At 42.1% G+C, this 18,934-nt stretch overlaps 1 protein-coding gene across 5 annotated transcripts in view; it reads right to left on the bottom strand.

Annotated features, from left to right (window-relative positions):
* The window catches only part of fam184ab (family with sequence similarity 184 member Ab), a 116,383-nt gene extending 99,418 nt beyond the window's left edge, over positions 1-16,965 (bottom strand). For 3 of the 5 annotated variants that reach the window (XM_069719077.1, XM_069719080.1, XM_069719078.1), the window contains exons 1-2: positions 16,376-16,965; positions 16,090-16,274 (exon numbers count right to left, since the gene is read on the bottom strand). In XM_069719077.1, coding sequence (XP_069575178.1) covers positions 16,090-16,251 — 162 coding nt within the window. In that variant the 5' untranslated portion in view covers positions 16,252-16,274; positions 16,376-16,965. The remainder of the gene's footprint in view (positions 1-16,089; positions 16,275-16,375) is intronic. The other 2 variants (XM_069719082.1, XM_069719081.1) reach the window with 2 other exon arrangements.
* Between the last annotated feature and the right edge of the window lie 1,969 nt (positions 16,966-18,934).

Below are 18,934 nucleotides of genomic sequence, written 5' to 3'. Positions count from 1 at the left end.
CTACTGTAGCTGTCTCAAGTTTTCCACATGAAGCCTGTTGAGGGTTGAAATATATTTAGAAAGCGAGTGGGTAGACTGTAATTACACACTGCTCCAGACAGGTGAGGAGAGAGATGTGGGGGGTGGAGGGGTGGGTGTTTAAACACAAAAAACTCTGTCACACACACACACACACACACACACGCACTCGTCTGATTGGCAAGGCTTATCGCAACACGTTGCCATGGTAACTAGACACAGCTGTCGCTATAAAAAGGGAAAAGGTTGAAAAAGGTGATGATGATGGAGAGAGAGAGAGAGGGAGAGCGAGAGAGAAAGTGAGGAGGAGAACAAATGAATGAATCCTCGGAAGAAGGAAAAAAGAGAGATAAGTGGCTGAACATATTTTCTAATTCAAAACCCTGTAAAAAAAGAAAAAAAAGAAAAATCCCGAAGCCGGTGACGCACGTCCTAAAAAAGAAAAACGCAGTGATTAGCTTGAAGGGAGTGAGGACGGGGGCAGGTTGGCAGTCAGGTGCTATCTAACCAGCTCGGGGGAGGGGTGGGGGTGGAGGTGGGGGGGGGGGGGGGGGGAGGCAATTACAGGCACCTTTGTGATTAAAAAAATAAATGCGGCCAACACTTCCGTGTGCTTTGGCTGGTCAGCTGTTAGCAGGAAATGATGATACAAAAAAAAATATCTTCTATCTTTAAAACCCTCAATGACGCACTGATACACACAAAAAAGTCCGTACGTGCATAATGAGAGTACAAGAGAAAAATAAATAATAATATATATATATGCACTTCTGTTTTTGCTGTTCGGCAAAACAACCTACATAAGAGTCAATAAAAAAACCCAGAATCTCACGTACGGTTGAAGCCAGCGAAGCAGCGCAGACCGATAAAGGACACGAGTCAAAATGAGGTAACCGGTCGTCTTCTGTCGGAACATCTGACGCGCAAACCGTTCACCACGTTTAATCTGGATTAATCTGCAATTTGTTTAGTTTCTTTTCCATTTATCGATGAACCGTTTTGCTCTTTAAAATGACCGAAAAATTTGAAGACAAATACATTTAAAATGTCAAAAGTCCAAATGTCATATTTTGTCCAAAACCAACAGATATTCAGTTGGGAAAAAGCAACCAGAAAATATTCACATATAAAAAGCTGGATTTAGATCATTTTAGCATCTTTTTCTTAGTTGGTGATTAATTTGAATGAACGGATTAACGGACTTAAACTTTGAAAGCTTTAAAATGAATCGACTATTCACTCAGTCATAGAGAGCGTTTCATCTATGAACTTGATCCGCTCCCGTTTGCCGCGTTTAAATTACCGCAAACTCAACTCTTCCTGTGTCCATTTCAAATTAAAAGCCTGTTTTGACGTTCCCCCTTCATTTCTTAACCAGGCTTTTATTGTGAAACATCTGCAGAACGCTTAAAGATTCGTTATCCAGAACGCTTACATGAAATATTATTGACTTTTTAAAAGAAAAAACAAACAATGATAATATACATTATTGACTACCGAAGGCTGGGTATGACTTTTTTTTTTTTTTTTTTTTTTAAATCAGCGAGTTATCGCACTTCCCGCGTACGTCTCCGGACGTGTTGAAAATCGGCGCAAAATTTAACAACGCTGGACTTTTTTTTTTTTTTTTTTTTTTTGCATTCAAACGTTAAACGGCGACGGATGTGTGCGTTTAGTCTCGATTTTTTTTAATTTTTTTTTTTCCTGCCGCTGCTGCCGCTCGTTGAGAATCAGGTCAGATGAGTCACCGGCAGCGTCGCCCCGAAGCTGCAATCTCCCGCTCTCTAATCCACCCTCAGCCTGATGCGATGATGTGATCTCATTCAGCGCCGCTCGCTCTTCTGTCGACAGCCAACGTCTCTCCGTTTGCTCGTCTTGCAGGTCGTTTAGCTTTTTTTTTTTCCCGGACTGATGCGGAGTTGTTGTTTTTTTTGTTTTTTTTAAGGTTGTCATCGTTGTTGAAAGGGAAGCTGTTGCTGTTCGGAGCAACTAAACTCAACAACAACAAAAAACAAAAAAAAACAAGAGGCTTTTCAAAAAGCATTTATGTCGGAGGTTTGAGTCTTTTATGAACTAAACTGTCTGGTTAAAGGTGGAGAAAACAAAAAAATACAAAAATGGAAAAAAAAAAAACCTGTTGTTCTCTTTGTCGTATTTGTTTACGTTCGGGTCATTTAAAAAAAAAGAAGTTTTGTAGTAAAACATCATTGTCAAGGATCTAACAGTCAAAGAACCTTTCGTGGTTATTATGAGGAACAAAACAAACAAAAAGATTGCTGATTTATTTTTTTGCTCAATTCAATTCATTTTGATCTATGTAGCGTTCAGTGGAGGGAAACTGAGACAATTAACGGTAAAATTGATCTTCGACTCTCGCGGCCCCATAAGGCCTCTGAAATTGCAGCTCTTATCGTCGGAATAAACAAAGTCCGCGGCGGTAAAACTACAAAACGAAACGGACGCACGTTGTCTTTGTGTGTTTCGTGAATGAATCGACAACAAAATGCGTCTCGAATCGCTCGAGATATTTCCGGTGTGGCTCCAGTTTCAAACACCAGAAGGTCGATCGAGGAGAAAATGTTGTTGTTTTTTTTGATACGAGTTATATTTTTAGAATCAACATGAGTCAGCATTTTTCAAAGCCAGAATTTCCACCATCACCATTTGCAACTGCACCATTGTTTAGGTGTATATTTTAGTTTTTAGTTCTATATATATATATATATATATATATATATATATATATATGTCTAGTATAAATTATTTGTGCGTGTAAACATGCTCGGGCCAATAAAGCAGATTCTGATGCCATAAACGACAACGACAACACATTTCTTAAACTCAAACTCTCCACCTCTTCACCTCCTGCCGACACGTCACGTTTTCAAAATTCTGGGCGAGTAACAGCGATCGTCTCTTGCTGACAAATTCCTGCAGTGACACACGCTCTGTTAATAAATGTCTTTGTTCCCGGTTTTTCCCATCTGTGTGTGTGTGTGTGTGTGTGTGTGTGTGTGTGTGTGTGTGTGTGTGTGTGTGTGTGTGTGTGTGTGTGTGTGTGTCCAGGTGGTGGCCGGCTTGTCCAGTGGACCATGTCCTCCACCCAGCTGTCTCCCTCCCTGCATGGGATAACCCTGACTGACACCAACCCTGCCCAGAGGCTAAAACAAAACACAGCAGTTTCTCTCTCTCACACACACACACACACACACACACACACACACACACACACACACACACACACACACACACACACACACACACACACACACACACACACACACACACACACACACACCAGAGCAAACACCTAAAAAACCCAGCATCTGAGACTGAGGTCAGATCGGATCAAGCTGTCTCGTGTGTGTGTGTGTGTGTGTGTGTGTGTGTGTGTGTGTGTGTGTGTGTGTGTGTGTGTGTGTGTGTGTGTGTGTGTGTGTGTGTGTAGCTGTTGTTGAATGATGAGGCGCAACTCCATCACCTGCTTCCCAGTCAGCCTCCTGTGAAATAGAGGATGACTGTCCCCCTAAGAGATGCACACACACACACACACACACTTACACCGGTGTGTGTGTGTGTGTGTGTGTGTGTGTGTGTGTGTGTGTGTGTGTGTGTGTGTGTGTGTGTGTGTGTGTGTGTATCTTGTCTGTGTCCTGCCTCAATCTCTCTCCCTGTGTCCCCTTTTCCTCGTGTCCCCCGTGTCTCCCCCTCTCTTGTCTTAAAAGTTGTCCGTGTCTGCAGGGTGTGCTGTGTCAGCAGAATGTCTGCAGTGTCAGATTAAACACAGCACCTAGAGTCTGTTCTCCACACACACACACACACACACACACACACACACACACACACACACACACACACACACACACACACACACACACACACACACACACACACACACACACACACACACACACTAAAAAGTGGGTCGGTAAGATGCCTTTACAGTCCGTTGTTCCAAAAACAAACAAAGATTCTTCTCATTGTGGGCGAATCGAATAGCAACACGATTGGCCAGCTGATAATATTTCGTATTTGAAGTCAACTACGTGAGATTTAGCCTTCGTACCCTTTAATATCTCTGAAGGTATTTGGGGACAGAAAAGGTGGAAAGGATTGTTTTACGAACACAAAAACAAACAACAACAAAAAAAGAGTCAGGTAGATAATACTTTTAAAAATCAATCTCTTCTCCGGCTACGTCCCGATTGATTGACTCTCCCGCCCTCCACAAAACAAAAACAACAACAACAAAAAAAAAATCGAGAGCCGGTCCATCGTGACTCCTGTTGGTAATTAAACGTGACTTTCCGTGTGAAAACGCCGGGCGCATAATAATCACTGCCGGCGAACGATTTCAGTCCGAAGAGAAAACAACAAATAAATAAAGAGCTGTACTCAGATTCAGCTGTGCCATGGAGACAGTCTGCGTTTGGATTTATCATTATTGAACATTCATTTGCTCTTGACTGTGTGAAGCTGCGTGAAAGTGTTTGTCTTTCATTTCAAAAGGATCGGTTTCTGATTACAAGCGGAACACAGCTGACCTTTCATTTACCAAATACCAATTTAAAGCGCCGTCCTCCGAGCTGAGCGGGATTTCACAACAGAAGCTTTTTTTTTTTTTTTTTTTTTTTTTTTTTAAATGTTTTAAATTGTTACAAAACGCGACAGCGGTTTGCCTCCAAACGGAGGCGCGAATTTGAACTTAACTGTGAGAAAGAACAGAGAAAGTGAATGTCTGTCCACTTGGTAGAAGGTTCTCTGGCCGAAGCATGAAAACAATGCCAAAGAAGTGTTGCGCAACAGGATGACGTCACCTCGAGCTGCCGTGATTACTCAATTAATCGGTGAGATCATCAACTGTTGTTTGATCATCGTTTCATGATTTTTTATTTATTTATTTATTTATTTTTTGGTCATTTGCTAATGAAAAACGAGATGCTAAGATTTTCTGATTCCAGCTTTTTAAATGTGAATATTTTCTTGTTCCTTTAATCCCAGATGATAATAAAACTGGATATATTTGGGGTTGTCAACCGTTGGTCGGAACAAAACACGACATTTTAGGTTGCATCTTCAGCTTTTAAGAAACGGTGACGGACATTTTTCACTATTTTCTGACATTTTAAAGAAAAAAGAAAAAAAAAAAACAGCTGATAAATTATTCTAGAAAATAATCGAAAGATTAATTGATAATGAAAATTATTGTTAGTTGCAGGCCTAGTAATTGCCTTTGAGTACGCGGTCAAACTGAAAAATAATGTAGAAAACATGATGAAAATACTTTTATTGATGTATTCAATTGAGGAATTTGACATTTTAGTCTTTGCTCCGCACTGAAAACTTTGTCTAACACCGTTTTTTGTTGTTGTTGTTTTTTTTTATCTCTTCAACAACAATAACTGAAGGAAAGTCTAACTCACTGCAAGACACAAAGAGGCAAAGAGAAGCCCGGCAGGCATTCGTGGAGAACGAGCCTCATTGATTGGACATAAACCACCGCTCAGGGAACTGACTGGTTTCAAATGAGGAAATGCTGAGTCATGGTGCTGTCGAAGCGGTCGGGCACTCGAGAGTAAAGAAAAGGTCAGAGGGGCTGAGCGGATAAATAGATAGTTGGGGAAATCATCAGCAGAACCCTAATGAGTGATAACAACCTATTTCATAAGATTCGGCTAATTAATTGGTCACAGATTGGACTTCGAAACAGGGTCAAAGTTCGGGGTGAAGAATCTCCCACAATCCTTTGTGGCCTAAAAGTTACAGAACAGCTTGAAATGTTGATTTGGTTTAATTGATGCTGGAAACCACTTTCCTTTCCTTTATTTTTTTTTATATACAGTATATCTTTTTTTTTTTTTAAATCTTAAAACATATTTTCCACTCACTGCCAACTTCTACAAATGCATGTCTTGAGTGATGACTTGCAGAAACTGTTGCGTTTCCATGGCAACAGCAGGCAAAGAGGAGAAGACGTGACGACTCAATGCCAGGTTGTTGGTTTTTTTAGTTGTTTTTTTTTACTTTTCACCTGACCAAAGTCAAAAATGGTTCAGTATCAACATATTCAAATAACATATTTACACCGAGTTTCCTTTACAAATATTACACAAGTAGCCGAGTCATTATCCCTTTTGTTCTGTTGCCGTCGGGCCGTTTTTAATGCCCCAAATACCCCCTCAGGGATCAGCTCCATCTTATCTTAAATGGGAAGGCAGACAGAGGGCTGGCTGAAGACATGGCGAGGCCCGCTGTTGTTTGGATGTCCTTCAGCTAGAGGGAAGGACAGACTGATAAGCAGAGACATGGAGGGAGGACGTGGAGGAGAGAGAGAGAGAGAGAGAGAGAGAAAAAGGCCTGCCAATTTTAGAAAAGAGAGCCAACGGGGGTGGAGGGGGGAGGGGGGGGGGCATGGTCTTCAGGAAAATAAAAAAAAAAGTACAAATAGTACAAATGGAAAGAGCAAATAAGATTATTCAATAGTAAACCATTTGGTTAGTGAAGTATTAAAACTACAGTTTGATATTTGACGTCATAAATAATTCGAAGGCATCACGTAAAAGGCCTTTTTAATGAATGTCGGTAGTGTCACCGTATGCAGACGATTACTTTCTCTACAAGTCTTATCAAAGCTCCTCCCTGTTAACTGATGAAAGCGCATTCATCATGCGGATGTAGACTGGGTATTACAATTTGGCACCGCATAGAATTCGAGCAATTTTTTCCATTGCCTTAAAAAAAATTGAAACTCTGTAGGACCACAATGTTCGCGTCATCATAAAGGCCAAAGTCTTAATCATCAGAGAATTTGATACGTCGGAAAGATAAAACTTTTTTAGAGGATAAATGCGATGTCGGTTTCTAACGTGGAGGCCACCGCCCCGCAGCGATGGTTGTTCCTCCGAGCCTAAAAAAAAAAAAAACGTCTGAGCGCCACGCTCGGCGAGACGGGGAGTTGAACCGCCGTCTCGCTCCCTCAGTCTGCCGAGAACAGACGAGGAAAGTGGAAGCAGACTTTTAGCTGTTGGAAAAAAAAAAAATCCCGACGCTCACTCGCTTCTGACGGCGTCTGCCAAAAAAAATAATAAAACAAAATAAAACCTCCCCGTTTCTAGTTGGATGCGTGGGCTGGTGTCAAGTTAGGAGGTCTCAGCTTTGTAGTGGCTTTCAGACAAAATTGTTTATTTCTATATTTTTGGTCTTTTTTTTTTTTTCAAAGCACTGAAAATTAAAGCCTATAAATATATATGTGTATATTTAAAGGGTATTAATAGATCAATACGGGTCAAAATCACATCTTTTTCTGAAAAAAACCCGGCCTGTACAGAAAAGATAAGTTTGATGCAGAATAAAAATGAGCAGGAAGAGGAGCAAATCTGAGCGTTGTCATTAACAACGGATCGTACGTGTACACGTTTTTCTTTCCTTTTTCTACATCGACAGTTACATATACAGATTTATACAACCAGTTTTCCTACATTTTCCTTTATTCTGTGCGTCTTCGGGCTTCGAATGCCGGTTTTGCCTTCTTTGATGTTTGACGACGTACCTGAATAAACGGGTCAGACGATTTGGAAATGTGGTAAATTCATTAGTCGTCGTTTTTTTTTGTTACAATATTCCTGGAAGTTCGAGAGCAAGTGACGACACGTTGATCGCCAGGTTATAAAACACGTCGAGCGAAACTGTCTGTGAAGTTGTGGTTGTCTTTTTTTTTTTTATACGTTTTAATCTTCAACTGGAAATCGGATGTTAGCGAGGAGCTAATCGGGTAGCACCGGACCGGTAAACATACTGTTCTACCGGCAGATGAAAACCAATCGGTTTGTGACATTAAAAATGCTCAAAGAAGTCGAATGAAATATTTGGTTCCTCGCGCCGTTACATTTTTGTTGTTGTTGCTTTGAACAAGCTGAAACTTCTCTGCCGGAGTCCTGTGAACTCAGGGATGCAGAGAGGAGAAGATGGATGTTAAAAACTCCTTCTGTCGACCAACCCATGTCGTTTCTATCGCCGCCGCCGCAGCAAGCAACTACTTTCGCTCATGTTGTGATTATTTACGACTGACGAATGCACTTCTTTATGAGACCGTCCACGACGACGTGCAGCCGAGTGTTTTCACACCTGTTGCCGTGACAAGAGAATTTACAAAAACGACAACAACAAAAAACGGGCAAGAAAAAAAAATAGAGTCGCCATCCGAAAGGCAGAGGAAACATTCAAGGTCAAACATTAAGAATGACTCATCAAGATCGTCCTCCAACACACACACACACACACACACACACACACACACACACACACACACACACACACACACACACACACACACACACACACACACACACACACACACAGTGGCCCGTAGAGTCACAAGGTGTGTGTGTTGTCCGAGCATGCGAGCATGTCAACAAGCATGTCGGCAACGCTTTATTTGTTTCTACAGTAGCGAGCGCTTCGGGCCAATATGTCCTCCCCATCGTTCCCCCTCTCTCTCTCTCTCTCTCTGTGTGTGTGTGTGTGTGTGTGTGTGTGTGTGTGTGTGTGTGTGTGTGTGTGTGTGTGTGTGTGTGTGTGTGTGTGTGTGTGTGGGCGTATCTTAATGAAATCTGACAGAGAATTGTGACAATCAGTGAAGAAGCATCCTGCAGAGGTTAATAAACTGTACTCCTCACGGCAGCAGCGGGCCGCCGTGCGCACGCCCACGCCCACGCCCACGCACACACACACACACACACACACACACACACACACACACACACACACACACACACACACACGGCGAGCAGCTACTCACCAAGGTCGTAGTTCTCCAGAGAGAAACCCAAAAAAAGAATCAGTACTTTTTTCGTAACGTCTCGATACATAATTCGTCGTAACTGCTGCTAATCTGCGTCTCGGGACCATCTTTTGAAAGTTTCTGTTCAATTAAGGAGATATTGTCGAGGTTTTTAATCACGCAGCCTCCTCTTTGTTGTCTATATTTAGAGAAGCAGTACCGAAGCAGACGGGGAGCAATATCCGCAACTAATAAGAGCTCGACTGATACGGGATATTTTTAGGCCGAGAACAGGAAGTAAATAAATTCCAATATCGATATACTGACGAGGACACGTGATGGATATTTGACAGTTCAACGATCAACTTAATTGTCCAAAAATGACATCACTGCATTATGATAGTAAACTTATTACTGCCTACTCCTTATTACTACTTATTATTACTAAACTCTGTAATAATTGAAAATAACTGGAAACGAAACAAAACGCAAATAGAAGAATTTCAAGCATCTTTTTCTGCATTATGTTCTATAAATAAAAAAAAGAAGGTTTCATGTTGGACAGCGTATACGCTGATATCAATATATCGGCGATTGGTCAATATCGGCCAATAAAAGATTTACATACTTTAATTAGAAATGTAAAAAAAAAAAATCTCATTATGCATCACGAATTTCGAATATTCAAATAGTTGTTTTAATCTCCAAAATCGATTAGTACATTCTTCCTCGTTTGCCCTGTTTGTTTGTTGTTGTTTTTACCGCCACCTGGTTGTAATGCCTCACTCCCGTCCGAAGGTGGCGGTAACGCGCCTTGAAGCCGTTCGCCGGGCGCCACCCGACGAAACGCATTTAACACGGCGTCAAATACTTGATCGTTTTTGGCGGGAAAAATTGTCTCTTCGAATCCCCAAAAAATATATACATGCGAGTGAAAAAGTTGAAAAGAAAATCCTCGTTATCTTAAAATGACAACGCAAACAATTGCGGGTTTGTTTTTCGCGAATGAGCCGCGTCAGCTTTTTTTTTTTTTTTTTTTCCCAGAATCCCCATCGGCGGAGCTCTGTATATTTCCCGAGTCTGGAGTCGTGTTGCTGCGACCATCTGCTCCTTGACCCGGCTGCACAGATCACCACACTACCACCCCTGGATTATGGCATCACCAAACACACACACACACACACACACACACGCACACACACACACACACACACACACACACACACACACACACACACACACACACACACACACACACACACACACCAGCATGTTGCAGCCAAGTGATGACATTGGATTTTGTGTGAGCCGCGCTCGCTCAATGAAAGAGAAAAGAAGAAGAAGAAGAACAACAACAACAACAAATCCACCCCTTCCACTTAGGGCTTCGTAAAAAAAACAAAAAAAAACAAATGGCCTAAATATTGTCTGTCAGTGTTTGTCGCATATTTGAAGCATCGCTTCTCTCTTCCTGCGGTACTGAACAGATGCAACGGGGAGGAAATGGGAATAATTGGGGATTTATTAAAATTAGAAATGCTAAACCCTGAGATTGGAGAGCAGCTTGTGAGGATTCTCATCGGTTTTTTTTTGTTTGTTGTCGTTTTGTTGTTGTCGTTTTGTTTTTTTAAGGTAGAAGAAGCTGCACTTCTGGGACGGGAAAAAAAAAAATCAACAACCATTACTCCCCACGGACACGTTAAAAGTCAGACACCCAAATCCTCTTATCGTCTTCTCCTGTACCATGTTTTGGAGTCTATACGTTATTCAGAAATATGTATACTTGGGGATTTTCCCCCGTTCAGTCTCCACGCGTATTTTTATTTTTTTCTAAGAAAATCACGTTAAATCAATAATAAAGCGGCGTGATGTCAGTGTGTTACGGCGGATTCCGACATGTTGGCTGCACAGTATCACGCACGGCCGAGAGAGATAGATACATATATACATATATACACATATATATATATATATATATATATATATATATAAAAAGCTTCATAAAACAGCAGATGTGAGAAGGTATGAACACCGAAATCTATTCTTCATCATTCAAAACACCACTTGGGTGAAATGCTTTATGTGCAAGATGATGCTGCGAGTTGCTGCAGCAGCACAGGATATGAATCTCAAACACCCCGCGCGCACACGCACACACACACACACACACACACACACACACACACACACACACACACACACACACACTACAGTATTTCCCTATCTCTCGTCTCTTTCAATCCCTTCGTCCAGAAATACACAGAAAGCTCAGAGGTCTATTTCTGACTCACTTGGACGCTAAAGTCAGTCAGGCGTTGTTGATGAAACGTGCGCACACACACACACACACACACACACACACACACACACACACACACACACACACACACACACACACACACACACACACACAACCTAGGCTAGGTAACACATTCATTATAAAGCATTCCTCCTGACAATGCAGAATGACATGCTGCCCTCTCTGACAACAACCTCAGTCCTGTAGACAAGCCTCAAAAATAAATAAATAAAACAGGCTTATTTTTTACAGAGGGAAAAAAAATTAAAAAAAATCATCGTCCCACTTTTTACAGTACACGGCCACTGCCCCTGAATTATAATTTATATAAAAAAATGTGTTGCCATAGCAGCAACAAACCCCTCCTCGCCTTTCTTTTTCTTTTTTTGACGGACGATAAAAAAAAAAATAAAAAAAAGGCTAAATCCATTCAAGTAGAACTTATGAAACAAAACGAAAATTTTGGACGGCGAAATCCTCGCAGAGCCTCGAAACTACAACAAAGGCAGCTTTGTGGGATTTAAAAATTAACTGCGAGAAGTCTTAAATAACGGCGGCAGCCAGCCAGAAAGCCTCTTGCATCGCAAATCATGAAACTCAGCGCCACGGGAGAATTGCAATCAATGGCTGACTTTACTGTTCCCTGAGAAGGCACATATATAAATATATATATATATGTGCCTTTTCATATATAAATGAGAGAGAGGCCAGTGATTCAGGTGATCTGGGATGATAACACCGCTGCACCGATGAGGACTCTAACTTTAGAAGGTTTGGGCTCATTTTGACGCTCATCACATTAGAAACCCCCCCCCCCCAAAAAAAAAAAAAATAAATAAAAGGACACTGAAGACACTGAACAACAAAAAGGAGGTGATTTTGATAAATCGCATTTTGCAAAAAAAAAAGGGGAAGAGCGAGGGGGGGAGAAAATAAAACACCACAAGGCACCGAGGATTAAAAGTAGGCCAGTCGAAATAAACAATGAAAAATTCAATCACTCTCGAGTCCTCCTTCAGACGCAGGAACCGATCGCTCGGCCACGTTGTTTCCGTCAGAGAGAGAGAGAGAGAGAGAGAGAGAGAGAGAGTTTCCAGGTAGTTAGTTTATTTCCTGAACGCAATCTCTCTCCGTCTCACGTCAGGAGATCAGCGGTCAGTTTGTCAGCCCGTCATAACTATAATAATAACTATGATGAATATGGGGATCGGGGATACAGTATGTGTGTGGCAGGTGAGGGGTGAGAGGTTTGGGGGGGGGGGGGGGGGTTACATGGGAATCACGTGACCTGAAAAGAAACAGCCGTCCGCTGCGGTTTCCGCTGGCGCACGACTCTGAAACTCGGGAACGCCGTATTTTTTTTTGGGGGGGGGGTCTCGGCGACGAAATGACGACGAAATATTCGACCGCGACGTTCTTGCGGGAACGATTATTTCTACCCGACGACTCACCGGATTGGCTCCCCTTTCTCGGGGAGACGGATTCTTTTCATCCCCGTTGCATTTATAGGCTTCACGTTTATTCTGAAACGCACAAGCCACAACAATGCCCCCCTCCCCCCCCCCCTCCAGCTACAGAGCACTTTGCAAATGACGCATCCGGTGTTAATGCCCGAGTGCCGTATACAGGAACCAGATTTACATAAAGCATTATAGTCCAAACACCGACTGAAAAAAATGCACTGAAAGAGAACGATTATGTCTTTGTGATATAATCACCAGTTTTTGGTTTCTTTTTTTCTCCCAGTTTGCTCTTTAATGGGTGTAGTTTGCCGTTTTGTGTCCTTTTGGTAATTTGTTTTTTTTACGACACACAATTACGTTAAACTGAATTCCACTTTCATTCCCGTATTAAAATACCGCCAGTAAAACAAGTTCAACAGTGAAACACTAACAGTGACAAACATATTGTTTTTTTTTGTTTTTTCCCCCCCATATTTTCTGTCGTACATATCAAACGTTTAAAAAAAAAAAAAATATCAAATGAGGTAAACGTAAGTAACGAATCTCTTGGGACTTTAAACTGCTTTGAAACGCGATATTTCAAATGGGCATCTATAAGAATAAAAAAAACACCGTTATATCAATAAGCACATATTGCGTATGATATTTACCAAATGTCTTTATGTTGGTAGCAAGCGTTGACCGACAGCGACGTCACTCGTCGGTTTGTGAACGGCTGTTACGAAGCCTCGACTTCGGATTTTGTCCGGCGCCATCTTTGCTAGTTCGGAGCAGGAAGTGACCATATTTGGACGAGCTGCTGGGGGGCGGGGGGGGGGGGGAGCGAGAGGTGGATCTGACTCGATCCGACTGGAAACCCCGACGATACTACATCCCGCCCACCGGTAGCTTTAACCTGACTGCACTACAGGCTTGTCAATCAAATAGACACGCCCGCCAAAAAACGGCTTTTTAAGCTTATTTTCCAATTATTGACGAGATTGTTTTCAGATGGACCTCCAGAAAACGAATATGAAGGAGCAACTTTAGCTAACAACACCGAAATAACACGCGGAAAACATTTATTGACTTCGAATTTCACGAGAGAAAGTTGAATGGGAGTCTATGGAGCCGGAGGCCTTTCGTAGCCGACCTCGAGTGGCCCTCGGTGGTACTGCAGCTGCGTCTGCCTGATTATTTTTTTTTCAGAACCTGGAAACTACGTCCACATTTATATAGTCTGTAGTTAGTAGGTTCACAAGTTTTTTTAGGGTCACCGCTTAGCCAGCTTCCTGGAAATCGGCCAATCAGAAGGAAGTGGGCTGTATTACGGGGAGGGAGGGGGAGGAGTCTTAAAGAACAGGAACTATGGAGGTTATTTATTTATTTTTTATAAATCATGGAAAGCTCTTCCAGTGGAGTCCTAGAATAGGAATAAAAAATTAAAAAAACTGAAAGTGAGCATGACCGATCTCCTTTACAAGAGACTTTCTTTTCTTCTCTACATTACTGCTACTCTGCCACCGCCGAAACCCCCGAAGCCGTCACACACCGTGACACGTATACGATGTTCGAGCTCAGAGCGAAGGGTGGCGAGATCTGCGGTGAAACAACACCAACAAATAAGGAGCAAAAAAAAAAAAAAAAAAGACTTTAACGTTAAAAAAAACCAACAAGGAAACACGACGAGTGCAACGTCCTTGTTAGATGGGCATACTGCATACTTATTTATTTATTTATTTTTTTTCCATTTCAATGAGAGAGTCCATGCAGCACTAAGGCTTGGCACACACCTCGCCCCGGGCTGCTGGATTATGTTTTTTTCTTCTCTACCTCCACTTTCTCAGCACAAAGAGAAAAATAGTGAAGGACCTTATATGGCCGGAGTCAGTAGAGAGTCCTTGGGAGTACAAGAGCGACTTCAGGTCCTCAGTAGCAAAGCATCTTCAAAAAAAGTCACCTGGAAAAAGTGCACGATGCTCTCAGAGAGACGACGACGACCCCCCCCCCCACCCCCACGACATACTGGGGCCACAAAACATGCTTGGACCTGCATGTCGTGAACGGCTTTGATGCTGCTTAGAAGCTGCAAACCCTGTCATTTATTTTTTTTGCAGGGGGGTGAGGGGAGGGGGGGGCAAGTGAGAGATGAAAGCATTGATCTTCATGAGAGACACATAAAAAAAAAAAAAATTTAAACCCCGTCTGAAACGCCCTTGAAGGTCTCACAGGTGGGTGTGGGGGAAGGGGGGGAGGGAGGGAAGGGGCGGGGGTGGCTGGTGTTGCAGAACAAAATCCTCCTGAGTCAGCTGGGCCCAAAAGCAAATCAGATGTTTCACTGAAGTCATTTCCTGTTAATGACCCCCCCCCCTCCCCCACACCCTACACATAAAAATATAATATCAACAGGATCCATATTTGCCACATGAATATTTAAGGCCAAATATGCATTAAAAAGGTCCACAAATCTACATTCATCACACGCATAATGGAGGGTGGAGGGTGGAGGGGGGAATTACAAAGCACTGAACTAAATATTCTCAATAAGCAAATGAGGAGGTCCACTGCAACAGGATATTTTCCATGCCCAGCTGTCAGCTGTGGTCTCATATGTTTGAGGCTCCTTCTCAGTAACGCTCGTCATCATTTGAGGGATCAAAGTTTGCAGGAAAAGTGTCTCTTTGTTCAGCCGCATAATTTAATTCACCTCCAGGGCCCTCCGGAAACAACACGAACACGTGAAAGTGTCTGCTTGGAGGGGATTAATGAATGAGCTGATTTAATGTCGTGGGCTAATTATGAACCCGCCGTTGACGGATGCAGCATCGGGCTCGCCTTCAAAGCCAAAGCTCGTTACCTCCCAGGCAGGGATTTTTTTTTATTTTATTTATTTATTTTTTTATTTTATTTATTTATTTTTTTATTTTTTACACCAAACTCCGTTAAGAAATTGCAGTTTTTTTTTTTTTTTTTTTTTTTTTTTTTTAGTATAGGGCTTTATTGCTGTTAAGACTTTCAGTGTACGCTTGTGTCACGTGTTTTGGGTGTGAGGGGGGTGGGGGGGGTGGGGGTATTTAAAGAATAAACTGCTGTTTCTTTCGGTCAACAATTCAGACACCAAGCAGGCGTTTTTTTCTTTAAACTAAAAAGCCCAAAAGCTCACCTAGTTTCCACGTCTCCCCAAAATACAAGCTGTGGTAAGTTTAAGAGATTTGGTGTTTTTTTTTTTTTTTTTTTATAACCCCCCCCCCCCCCGGAAGTACTACACAATTCTTGAAATCCTGTAAAGAAAACCTCATTTTGTCATACTTGTTCGGCAACACAAAACGGAGATGAATTCCTTAAATAGGCGAAATTCTGAATGGAGTTTGGTGCCCCGGTTCTCGCACGAGAGGAACGGGTAGGTGCGGAGGGGTCTAAAGCCGAAAAGGGAGTTGAAATCCTGCACAGGGGAGAGTGAGGAAGAGGCCCGATAATAATAATAATAATAATAATAATAAATAATAATAATCATTAAAAAAAAAATAAAAAAAAAAAACAACACTCCTTACCTTTGTCAGCTGTGCTATTTTCTTGCTCATCTTCAGGTGCAGGTCTTGGGTATATTCCATGGCGATGCCGGACTGAAAGGACATGCTGGCCGCCGACGATGAAGTAAATTTCCCCTGACCGGCAGGGCAGTAGTACTGCTGCCAACCCGACCCGGTCGCCATCTTCACGGATGATGCCTCGGATGCTTTGAGAGAGAGAGAGAGAGAGAGAGAGAGATATGTACACGGGCGGTGATAATAAAACTGGACGGTTGGCGGAGAGAAAAAGGACTGGGACGATATTTACCGGAGGGGTGGTGGTGGTGGTGGTGGTGGGGGGGAGAGGATAAATAAATAATCAAAAATAAAAAGCCTTTTTCGCCCGGATACTGTTAGTAATTGTCATTTTTGTGCTCGGGTTCCGGTTTATAAGCAACACCAAAAAAAAAAAAAAAAAAAAAAAGGGTGAATATTGTAAAAAAAAAAAAAAAAAAAAAAAGATTTAAGCTCCAGAAACAGAAACTACGACCATGTTGTCCGTTGAAACGTGTCCGTCTGCAGCGCTCCGAGGCTCGGGTCCCCCGTCTGTCACCTCGCGCTGATTGTGGAAGCCGTTTTTTTTTGTTTTTTTGTTGTTGTTGTCCGGGCAGCTGTTTGGCGCGTGGAGGGGCGGCGGGTGGAGGAGGTGGAGGAGGAGGAGGAGGAGTGGGGAGAGAGCTCGGTCACCTTGATACCGACCGTTGTTTTGTTTTTGTCAACGGGAGCCGTTAAGAGTGATTCCTCCTCGGTGCAGTCCGGTTACATTTAACGGGAGAGTGAGAGGAGATCGGTGGTAGTGTGTGTGTGTGTGTGTGTGTGTGTGTGTGTGCGTGCGTGTGTGTGTGTGTGTGTAGGACGGCGGTTGGTTGCTGCTCCTCTGTTGCCATGGATCAACCTCAACAGTTTATGCTGCATTCACGTAGGATGGGAGCAGCGCCGCGTTCAGGGGCTGTGGGAAAGGAAATGCACGGTGAGCTCACACGTTAAAAAAAAAAAAAAAAAAAAAAAAAAAAAATGCCACTTGTTGTTGGCTCCAAAAAAGTCAATCCATCCCCCCCCCCCCGAGTTATCTCGGTGTTGTTGGGTAAAATCGCTCCTTCTTATTATAAAAAAAGGCCTTATTTTAAGGGGGAGGGGGAGGGCGGGTCTGTTTGATTGACAGGCCTGCGGTGCAGTCAGATTAGGGCTATCGGTGGGCGGGACCTAGTATCGCTTCGTGAAGCGTCTAATCGTTATATATTATTGCACATATAGCAAATGAACATGTAGCCTATTTTTTGGGTGTAAAAAAAAGTGAAATCAAAAGACAAAAATGCAAATAACATGAATCAAATACAAACATCTAACCTGTCAGGAAAAGTCTCTTTTTTTATTTTTTTTTTTACAATAAAGTAGTTCAAAGACACATTTTCTATTCGTCGCTCTTTTCTTTGGGACGGCAGGAATTGAGATGAAGAAATTCACAACGCTGTCACATGACAGTAGAAAGAACTGACGGGTCCATTTTATTTATTTATTTATTTTGTAGATAATGTTGAGTCAGACTTTCACACCTCAGTGCTCTGATGTGTTGACAGTTCTCACCCTTTTTTTTATTAATTTTTTTTTTTTTTACAATATCACAGATAAAAACACGGACGATTAAAGATGCTCAGTGGGACGTGTGCGAGTGTGTAATTAATGATTGTACAAAAAAAAAATCAATAGAGGTTACGAACCCGACACGTGGAGATTGTCGGTGCTTTCGCTGCTCCCGATTTTAAAGATACAGGGATATATAACTCTACTGAATCAAAATGTAATTAAAATGAAAGCTCCGCCCACAAAAAGGAAGAAGAAGAAGAAGAAGAAGAAGAAGAAGAAGAAGAAGAAGCATTAAAAGGAAACCTACTCGTTGCACTTTTTTTTTTTGACTTCACGCGTTGCGCTCCGGATCGTAACAGATACGACCAACGGGGTCAAAGTTCAAGGCGCATTTTGACGATTAAGCAGTTTGTCCCAAACTCGTATACGCACTTAAAGCAACAAGTACGCTGCGTAGCGGACGAGTGGACAATTCAACGTAGGATTCGCGTTCTTATTTTGACCTGATTTTGCTCATTTCTTCATCCTTCTTTTGCATCTTAACTTGTGTTCCTCCCCAATCGTACCATAATAGACGTCAGCTGACAGCGCGCACATACCCCGATATATGTACCATGTACATTTTACATAATGACAAATACCCACTAGACTGTGTCAAGGTCCATTTATTTTTGTTTGTGCCCCGTCCAGACCAGCTGACCTGAAAATACCATCCACGTTTATATAATTTTATATATATATATATATATGTATTTATCTACATCTTCTGGTCTGTAATGAGCAGTCACGTGTTGAAGGATGACACACGAGCGTCCAAACCCGATGCAATCCTCCTCAGTTCGCACGGCATCACGTGTTTTTCATATAGATTAAAATCCCGACCCGCCATCTGGTCTGCAAAGTAACGTGAACTCTCTCTCTCTCTCTCTCGTCGCGCCACTTCCTGTTCAGCCCCGCAGAGATCATACAACAACAACAACAACAACAACAACAACAACAACAAGTACATGTGATACACCTGAAATCGGGTCGTTTTCCCTCAAAATATAAAGCACGACTTCATAAATATATAACAGGTTTAGTCCTGCATTTGGCAGTGAATAAACATGAAAGAGAATTTGTATTAAAAAAAAAAAAAAAAAAAAAAGAAAAAGCATATAAAGCAGAAACAGCAGGAGCTTTAAAAAAAAAAAAAAAACTTTCTTCCTGCATTTTTTTTTTTTTTACCAGCATATGTGAACAG

This window comes from Brachyistius frenatus, unplaced genomic scaffold, assembly GCF_029030835.1.
Source record: "Brachyistius frenatus isolate BFR_SWC_R1_liver_20210118 unplaced genomic scaffold, ASM2903083v1 Contig_205, whole genome shotgun sequence".
Lineage (NCBI taxonomy): Eukaryota > Metazoa > Chordata > Actinopteri > Embiotocidae > Brachyistius > Brachyistius frenatus.
This window is presented reverse-complemented; position numbering and strand designations above follow the sequence as displayed.